This window comes from Sapajus apella, unplaced genomic scaffold (genome assembly GCF_009761245.1).
Source record: "Sapajus apella isolate SASKATOON/1434 unplaced genomic scaffold, GSC_monkey_1.0 scaffold15, whole genome shotgun sequence".
Taxonomy (NCBI): Eukaryota; Metazoa; Chordata; class Mammalia; order Primates; family Cebidae; genus Sapajus; species Sapajus apella.
The window spans coordinates 32,391,803-32,401,620 of NW_022436955.1; the positions used below are offsets into that span (position 1 = coordinate 32,391,803).

Sequence of the window (9,818 nt, forward strand, 5' to 3'; positions counted from 1 at the left end):
GCAGGCAGCCCAGAGGCCGGGTGTGCAGAGCACAGCTGGAGCACTCCCACTCCGCAGGCAGCAGGGAGCACAGAGGAACGGGTGTGCAGAGCACAGCTGGAGCACTCCCACTCCACAGGGAGCACAGAGGAATGGGTGTGCAGAGCACAGCTGGAGCACTCCCACTCCGCAGGGAGCACAGAGGCCGGGTGTGCAGAGCACCGCTGGAGCACTCCCGCTCCGCAGGCAGCAGGGAGCACAGAGGCCAGGTGTGCAGACCACATCTGGAGGCCACAACAGGAGGATTCTTTGAGCCCGGGAGGTCAGGGCTTCGTTGAGCTGTGACTTCACCACTGCACTCTGGCCCAGGCGACAGTGAAATCCTGTCTCAGAAAGAAGAGAGAAAAAAAGAAAAATGTGGAAGTCAAAGTTGACAGCAGCACTGAGTTCGAAGCCCGCTGCCCCTGGGGAGTGAGGGGCTAAGCTGGGCCGACTCTCCTCCATCCTGAGAGGCGTTCAGGCAGGGCAGGTAGGCGTGGGGCCCGTGCGGGTCTCTGGCCATTTCTGGACGGCAGGCAATGCTTTCTTCGTGAAATGCGTCAAGAAAACACAATGCTTGGTTTCTGGGCTTTTCCGAGGAACAGTAACCTGAGCAGTCAGCGGTCGGATTTGTGTTCTGACACGGCTCAGTGCAGCCTGCACGCCCTGCGCCAGCCCTTCCTGTACTTCGGCTGTGGCTGATGCCTTCACGGCACCCCTGGTGGGCAGCAGCCGCACGACCGCCTGCCTTCAGGGGTTAATCTCATTTATTTCCTCCTCTCCTTTTTTTTTCTAGCCGCCCAGGCTGGAGTGCAGTGGTGCGATCTCGGCTCACTGCAACCTCTGCCTCTTGGGTTCAAGTGATTCTCCTGCCTCAGCCTCCCAAGTAGCTGGGATTACAGGCATGCGCCACCACACCTGGCTAATTTTTGTATTTTTAGTAAAGATGGGGTCTCACCATGTTGTCAGGCTGGTCTCGAACTCCTGACGTCAGGTGATCCGCCCACCTCAGCCTCCCACAGTGCTGGGATGGCAGGCATGAGCCACTGTGCCCGGCCTTTCCTTCTTTCTTTAATGGCGAAGGGAGGAGCACCAAGCACCACATGGTCTCAGCTTCTGATCCCAGCCCCGAGTCCCTGCCCACTGCCCTTGGCCCCACCCACCGAGTTTTGGCTATGAGGAAAGGGGACCTTAAGGGGAGGTGTCAAGTCTCAGGGGCCGTCCCTGCCGTGCGGGGTCTGTGAGGCCTCCTGCCACGCGGGCTGGTGTGTGCAGAACCATGTGGCCTTTTCCCATCTCAAATGCCCCTGTCCCTGCCCATCCACTCCCCAGCCTGCTCACCCCTCCCCACCCCTTCCAGATGTCTCCTCTGGAAGGGGAACTGGCCGTAGGGTGACACGAGGTGTCCAGCTGCAGTGCGGGGTCTTAGAAGGCCTGGCCGGGTGCGGGGCCCTCTGCCCTGCAGGCCACTGTGTATAGCCCTGTCCTTAGAGGTGACCTTGCCCAAGGCCTGCATGCACCTTGGCTTCTGTGGTAGCAATGATGGCAGCGTGCTGCCACCTCCTGCAGTCACCGCCCCTGGGCTGCTGGGGTGGAGATGGCTGTGGTCACCTAGTACACATGCCTGGCCTCAGGACGGCCATGGTGCCTGGCCAGGTGCAGGGTCCCAGGGCACCTGAATCCCTGCCACTGTGCAGTGTCAGGGCCACACGCCTTAGGCTGTGCTCGTCTCTGCAGAAACGTGCTGGCCCCTTACGCAGTGCCCTCGGATCTCGTGCTGGTGGAGCAGATCCCACGGAACCAGATGGGCAAGATTGATAAGAAGGAGCTCATCAGGCGCTTCTACCCCTCATGACCCTGGTGCCAGGGGCTGGGCACTCGGACCGGAGGTCTGGCAGGGGTCGGCAGATGCCGCCTTCATGCCCCGGGGTCTGGGCAGAGACCTGGCCTCCCTCAAAAATCAAACCCGCAAATCACGGCACACAGAATCAACTGTTCGAGATGAAATCACCTCGTGAGGCCCCCAGCCTCGGGCCAGCTGTCGCTGCATAAGGAAACTGTCCCTGTCCCCGGTGTCAGCTCTGCCTGGCCACCACCGACCTCACCCATGCAGCGTGATGCAGCCACGCTCCATTGTGGCCTGGTTACCACTGCCCAGGATGGACGTGCATTGAGCCAGGCAGATCTGGAGAGGCGGTGGGATGCAGAGGGAGCGCCCTGCGGAGGCCACTCGGTCATCAGGAGCTGAGCCTCACCCTGGGAGTCTCAAGGGTGGTGTCCCGTGGCCTTGGCTGGCAGCCGACCGGTCTGCAGTCTCACTGGATGGAGACCCTGAGCTCCCGAGGCATGGCCAGTCGGGGTGGGGCCGGTTCCCTGGGGCCATCTGCTGTGTCCAGGAGCCTGGCGCTGCCATTGGCCTTGCCCCAGGGCCCAGCTCTGCTCTTCGTCCCCTCACCTTCCCTCCGTGGGTCCCAAGTGTGGCAAGTCTTTAAAGTGGGACAGCCGGCGCCAGCCCTGCCCCCAATGGGTCCCTCGGCCACTCAGGGCCTGTGTCCTTGTCCGTGACACAGGAATAAGGGCCGCTTGTGCAAGGGCATGAGAGGGTCCCATGGAAGTTGTGTTTCAGAAGGTTCCTAGCCCAGCTCCCAGGGCAGGCTGCAGGCTCAGCAGGGGTTCTTCGTCTTGCCCTCGGTCCCTGACCAGCAGGTTCCCCAGGGCTGTCCCGGCTGGGATGGGTGGAGCTTGGTGCTACAGGCCAGCGAGCGCATCTTCAAAACCCACTGTGCTTCCAGGGCCTCAGGAGCACAGGGTGGGTGCAGGGCCCCAGGCTCCGCCAGCCATGCCCTGACCATCTGGGCCGGAGGCTCCCCTGCTGCCCTGCTGTGCGTCTGCAAGGGAGCGCCCTTCCTAGCTTCATTCCCTGTGGCCCCGCCCCAGCCTCCCTGGGGCACACGGGCGTGTGTGTGAGTCCACATCAGCAAGCAGGTGTCCAGCACATCACACACACGCGGCCGCGTCACAGAGGAGTGAGACGGACTCCCCGTGTGTCCACGTGGGGGCGCTGTCGGGCAGCTCAGGCTCGGGGTGCGATGCAGGATGCGGGCGCATCCGGCGTCCTTCACCCATGGTGGCCCTAGCCACAGCCCTAGTCCTCTCTGGAGCATGAGCCAGTGCCCACCCAGGCAGCCCGTCGTCATCAGCTCACAGCACGCGTCCCCCATTGACAGTCTGGTCACTCACAACCATTCAGTTATCCCAGAATGGCTGCAGGTCACAGAGTCATCAATCTTACTTCCACCTGCCAGCCCTCCCCAGCCTCGCAGCCAAGCCCATTAAGACAGCAGCAATGCCAGCGGCATGTGGCGTCTTTACGGCATCAGCAGCAGGCCCAGCACTCCCACTCCGCTGGGAAACAGCCGCCTCTTAGCTGGAAAAAAGACGACACGCCGTGCCAGCTAATGGCTATCCCCTGCACACGCACATACATGCACACACAGACACACGTGTCTGTAAACAGGTCTGGCCTCAGAGCCACCCTCCAGGTGGGGCTCCCGCAGGCCCCAGCATCTGGTGACAGCCACAGCAGGATCAGAGCAGCCTCAAGGGCCCGGTGGGAGTGGGCAGGGCTGGCCCCAGGCTGAGCTTGGGGAGGTGGCCCAGGCCTGCGACTCACACTTTCTAATTCTCGGGCGGGGACCACACAGCCCCTCCCAGTCTGCGAGGAAGCCCATGTGTTCATATCCTGCTTCTGCTGTCCCCAGGACAGTGAAATCTACTAATATGGCATAAGAACATTTTTTAAAGCCATTTTAAACATCGAGGACAGGAGAGATGACGGCCAACCCTGTGCGCCTCCCCACCAGGTTCAAGGAGCCTGAGCCCTCCGGCCTCCTGAGCCTCTGGCTTTCATCAGGTGGGCGCCTTCCCAGCCCACGGGGCTGGCTGCTCACAGGGCTCCAATGCCTCCGTGCTGTTGTGGGTCTAGGTTTCAGTGCTGGCACATCTGACAGAGCTCAGGTCCTCTGTGAGGGACGTTTCAGGCTCCCACATGGACTTCCTTGTCTGGTCGTCCTCAGGTCACCCCGTGGGGCGCGCTGACCCCAGCAGTTGGACGCTCCCCCTCCAAGAGCAAAGCTGCAGTCGGCTGCAGGTGCGGCCTCTTGCACAGTGGAAGAATTTCTCCGGAAAACATTCCTGCGAGTGGAGTCACTGGAACATAGGCCCAGATGTCTTCCACTTGCTCCGTTTTCCTGATGCCGTCTGAGGAGGCTGCGCACGGCGGGGGTGAGACGCTCCATCACACCAACAGGGCAGCAGCCCCCGGCCAGGGGCCCAGTTCTCACCTCAGTGCTGAGTGTGAGGTGCAGTCTTCTGATTTTCACTTGCATTTCCCTGATGACCAGTTAGGGGGGACATCTCCACTCTGTTTCTGGGCCGTTTGGTTTTCTTACTCTGCAAGTCACCTGTTCCGGTTCTTTGCCCATTTCCTGTTGGCTGGTCACTATTTTTTGTGATTGTACATGGGTTATTGTGGCTGGCCTTTGGCTTCATTTGTTATATTGATGGATGTGCAGAATTGTTAAATTTTAATATATTCAAATGCATTAATCTGTACTTATGGTTTGGGTTTTGGGGATCTTATCCTAAAAAAAGCATTTCTTACTCAAAGCTTTTAAGTATGTTTTCACATAGTTCTTCTAAAAGTTACAAAGCTTCGCTTTTCTCACTGAAGCCGTGAATTCACTGGAAATGCACTTGTGTGTGGTTTGAAGTGCAGGCCTGATTTCCCCCCAGCACGTTCACCGAGTTGCCCTTCTCTCCCCACTGCGCTGCCCCTGTGCCCCGGTGCCCTCTGCCGCCAATTCTGCCTGGTCCAAGTCCCCGTCTCCAGGCTGCCCTGGGCTCCTCCCTCCTCCCATAGCTTCTCCGAGGCCTTGGTGTCTGGCAGGACGGGGCACCCCTCTGGCTTCCTCCACAGCGTGGTCTGAGCTGTTCCCGCTCCTTTCCTCTTTTTTCTTTTTCTTTCTTTCCTTTTTTTTTTTTTAAGGCTGCATCTTGCTCTGTTACCCAGGCTGGAGCGCAGTGACATGATCTCGGCTCACTGCAACCTCTGCCTCCCCAGTTCAAGCAATTCTCCTGCCTCAGCCTCCCGAGTAGCTGGAATTATAGGCGCCCACCACCACGCCTGGATAATTTTTGTATTTTTTGTAGAAAGAGGTTTCACCATGTTGCCCAGGCTGGTCGCCCGTGTTGACAGGCTCCAAGGCTCAGGCCGTCCCACCACCTCAGCCTCCCACAGTGCTCTGCATCACAGGTGCGGGCAGCACGCCCAGCCCTTTACCCTTCCACCTGAATTCCAAGAGCAGCTTAACGTTCCTTTTTAAAACCTCCTTGAGGCCAGCGGTAGGCAACGGGCTTCGTCATCCTGCTGCCTTGCCTAGCTGCTGGTTGTTTCGTGAATGAGCAGCAGACTTTATGGAAATGTCTCCGTTTCTACTAAATCGGCGAATACTTTTCGTCTTCGCTCTGTTAGGATGAACTCCTGGAGGACTTCCTGCTGCTCCTGGGACGGACCCTGCTTGGTTGTGTGTGCACGTGTGGAGAGTGAATTCTTACATTGAATCTGACTGTTGCCCCAAGTCCTTGGAATCTTATTTCCAATTTCAAAACCCCAAAAGCTCTGAAAATCAAAGGGTTTTTTGTTTTTTAATGTTTGCAGTGAGTTAATTTGTCCAAGAAGCCCAGGCTGCGTGCAGACCACCCACTCCGGCGTTTCCGGAGGCCTCCGTGGCAGCCCCGGGCAGAGGCTCAGCTCAGGGGTCTCAGAGCCCTGTGGGCCACATGCCTTTGCAATGCTGGAAAAGCTAAATTCCAACACACTTCCTGCTGGGGGTGTGGACGCAGGACCCACATTTTATTCAGGATTTTGAAGGGTGGATAAATTGGTGTCTAAGACCACAGGGCCCAAGGCCTCTTTGTGGGGGAAGTGGGGTGTCTGATTGCCAATTCGGTTTCCTTAGGGCTGAGGTTTGCTCAAGGTTTCTGCTTCTGAGACAGTTTTTTTTTGTTTTTTGTTTTTTGTTTTTTGTTTTTTTTTTGGGACGGAGTTTCGCTCTTGTTACCCAGGCTGGAGTGCAATGGCGCGATCTTGGCGCACCGCAGCCTCCGCCTCCTGGGTTCAGGCAATTCTCCTGCCTCAGCCTCCTGAGTAGCTGGGACTGCAGGCATGCACCACCATGCCCAGCTAATTTTTTTGTAGTTTTAGTAGAGACGGGGTTTCACCATGTTGACCAGGATAGTCTTGATCTCTTGACCTCGTGATCCACCCGCCTCGGCCTCCCAAAGTTCTGAGACAGTTTTGACGGCCTGCATGCCGCCCCGACTTTCAGACCCACTGACCCACAGTCGCCTCGTCCCTCTGCCGTCCGGGAACTCAGCGGAGTCAGTGCTCCTCTCAGATCTGCGGGGCGTCGCGGCTGCAGGTTTGTTTTTTCTCACCCTGTTCCGCTGCCTCTGACTTAAGGAACTCCTGTGGGCGTCCCCTCCTCTCCCTGCTCTCCAGGACCCTGAGCTCTCCTGCTGCGGGAGGTAGATCCCCCTCGCTGGTTTCCCAGCCTCAGGCACCACCAGAGCCGGCTATTTTATTTATTTATTTATTTATTTATTTTGAGACAGGGGCTTTCTCTATCGCCCAGGCTGGAGTGCCGTGGTGCAATCATAGCTCACTGCAGCCTTGAACTCCGGGGCTCAAGCAAGCCTCCTGCCTCAGCCTTCCGAGTGGCTGGGACAACAAGCATGTGCCACCATTCCCAGCTATTTTTTTTTTTTTTAATTTGTAGCAACAGAACGTTGGTTTGTTGCTGTTACATGTAAATTTTCATTGCTGCAAAAGAAGTAGCACCCGAATGTAAATTTTCTCACAAGGCAGCTTTGCTTTCTGCAGAAAGGGTACAGTCAACCGCAGTTTGCCACAAGAGTACACGAACAAAGGAGGCAGGGCCACTTAATCTGACACATCCACCCTGTTGCTGTGTCCTGGTTCCACTGGCTGGAGCTGGACCTCACAGCCGAGGCTGCACCCGCTCGGCTAACAACTTCAGACTTTCCTAAATAGCTAAAGGCAGCACAGAGCGAAGGAAAACAGGGAGTCACCTGACAAAGCTCAGGCAAAGCTGCTTCCAAATAAGGAAGGGGAATAAGCTATGCTCTCAGGCATGTCAGGGCAAATATCTAGGTGAACTTCTAAGAACTAAGAACACTGGATAAGCATTTCTTTATCATGACTAATAACTATTCAGGAGTATTGGCAGAGGGTCTCGAGCAAATTAACTTCTTAAACAGCTATTATTTATGATGAACTAAGAGAAAAACTTTGAAGAGGAACTTTTTATTTTCTACAGTTACCCACGCTGGTGTGGAACTTCTGGGCTCAAGCAATCCTCCCACCTCAGCCTGTAAAGAAGCTGGGACCACACACACGTGCCACTGCTGTGCCCAGCTAACCTTTAACATGTTTTTTTCAGACGGAGTCTCGTTCTGTCGCCCAGGCTGGAGTGCAGTGGCGTGATCTCAGCTCACTGCAACTTCGTTTCCTGGGTTCCAGCAATTCTCCTGCCTCAACCTGCCGAGTAGCTGGGACTACAGGCATGTGACACCACACCCAGCTAGTTTTTTTTGTTTTTTGGGGTTTTTTTTGTATTTTTAGTAAAGACGGGGTTTCACCATGTTGTCCAGGCTGGTCTTGAACTCTTGACCTTGTGATCCGCCCACCTCGGCCTCCCAAAGTGTTGGGATTACAGGCGTGAGCCACTGCACCAGGCCAACATTTTTAAATGCTGTAAAATCTGCAGTTTTTTTTTTTTTTTTTTTCCAATCAAGTTTATAGCTTATCACTCCACGGATCTCCCAAGGCCGAGATAGGCTGGGACATCCTCCAGGCCCCCGAGGAGTCCTCCCACTGTCTTGGGAGGGCCTGTGGAGTCTCAAGTTCATTTTGTTATGTTTACTAGGTTTTGTTTTATAGTCGCTAGTTAGATTTACTAACATTTTCCAACTTCTTGGCTCAAGGGACTTCATTTTAATAAACAACACTTTTTAGTTGCTGTCTGAGTCAGTGTCTCTATGTGATGAGCTCTCCCAGTGTGTGTGTTAGGAAAGGTCTGTACTTGGCCGGGCGCGGTGGCTCATACCTATAATCCCAGCACTTAGGGGGCCCAGGCAGGGCAGGCGGAGCATGAGGTCAGGAGTTCGAAACCAGCCTGGCCAACAGGACAAAACCCCATCTCTACTAAAAATTGGAAAAAAATTAGCAGGGCATGGTGGCGTGTGCCTGTAATCCCAGCTACTCAGGAGGCTGAGGCAGGGGAGTCCGGGGAGCAGAGGCTGTAGTGAGCCAAGATCTCGCCACTGCACTCCAGCCTGGGCAACAGAGCGAGACTGCATCTCAGAAAAAAAAAAAAGAGCGAGAGAGGCACAGGCTCCAGAAGAGGTGTGCATCTGGCCCAACATTCAGAGAGCAAGCCAGGATCGGGGGCCGGAAGAGCGAGGGCCTCTGCAGGGAGCCAGGGGCCCAGCCTCGGACACCCTGAGCGCTCAGCAGGGCCTCCCGCCAGACGCCAATGCCCTGGACACCGCCCAGCTGCTCCGGGGCTTGGGGCCACAGCCCAGCCTCCAATCCTGCCCCAGGCGTGGCTGCTCAGCCTGGAATCCTGGCTCTGGGTGAGGCTCCTGATCTGTCTGATGGCTTTTGAACCGTCCTGGACACGGGCATCTTTCTGGGCCTCCTCCGGAGAAGAAAGAGGACAGCAGGAATGTCTGGTGGCTCCGGACCCCTGGGCGGCCCAGCCTGTCTTTCCAGCCTGTAGGCCAGGCCTGGAGGGGTCATCAGAGGAACCTCAGATCAGCCCCTCTCCCACCAGCAGCTGGAGTGGGGATGAAACAGGGAGACCAGCGGCGTCAGCTGAATGGATTCTGTTACAGCAACCAATTTCATCTGAATGGTCATTACTGTGATTTATAGGCGACTTGGGCTGCTTTGCTCCCAAATTTGTCTCCCGTCCACTTGATATTGATTGAAAGACAAAGCTGCGGCCTGTGAGTAGAGGCAGGGAGGGCGGGGCTGCCTAAGCGGACTCAGGGACCACTAACCCTACCGCTCTGCTCTGATTGCAGGGGCACCAAGCACAGCTGTGCTGGGAAGATCAGGGAGGTGGCAGAGAGGACCCGGCGCCCTCAGTGTCCAGCACATATCCCCTGGCCTCTGCCCTCCCTGCCACCCCACCCTGGCCCAGAAGCACCTGCCACCAGGTGGCCCATCCTTCCAGAAGCTTCCTGAAGATGGGACCATCCTCTCCCAGGCCCAGCTGGTCCCCACAAAGGGCCAGGTGTGGAATGACCCAGGGCAATGCTGACCTCTTCCGATGATGAGGCCAGAAACTCAAAGGACCTCTTATCCCGTTTCCCCGTTTCCTCCTGTCCGGGAATCAGAACTGAGGCTGCCAGCCTCCACAGGTGCCAACCACCCAAGAGACGGCATGGTAGGGACGGTAAGCTGGTGGTCAGGAGCCAGCAGTCTCCGGCCTCCTCCAGCCTGGGCAGCACCCAGCTACAGCAGCCAGGCTGGGTGGTCAGGGGCTGCCTCTGCCCCATGGCACAGGCCAGCTTCAGGGCCACTGGGGATGAGACCAGGACCTGGACTGCACCCAGGCAGCAGCCCCCGGGCTATAGACGCAGCCAGGCCCCTCTAACTCCCACCCCCACCCATGTCCTTCTCCTTCTGACCCCTCAGAGCCCCTCCTCCC

At 56.9% G+C, this 9,818-nt stretch overlaps 1 protein-coding gene across 5 annotated transcripts in view; it reads left to right on the forward strand.

The window, feature by feature from the left end:
• Positions 1–5,724, forward strand: part of ACSF3 (acyl-CoA synthetase family member 3) — a 57,979-nt gene extending 52,255 nt beyond the window's left edge. The window contains exons 10-11 of one of the 5 annotated variants that reach the window (XM_032284704.1): positions 830–836; positions 3,611–5,040. In XM_032284704.1, the coding sequence (XP_032140595.1) occupies positions 830–836; positions 3,611–3,700 (97 nt within the window). In that variant the 3' untranslated portion in view covers positions 3,701–5,040. Of the gene's footprint in view, positions 1–829; positions 837–1,755; positions 5,050–5,551 lie in introns of those variants that run through there. The other 4 variants (XR_004270672.1, XM_032284705.1, XM_032284703.1 and 1 more) reach the window with 4 other exon arrangements.
• Positions 5,725–9,818: the final 4,094 nt, after the last annotated feature.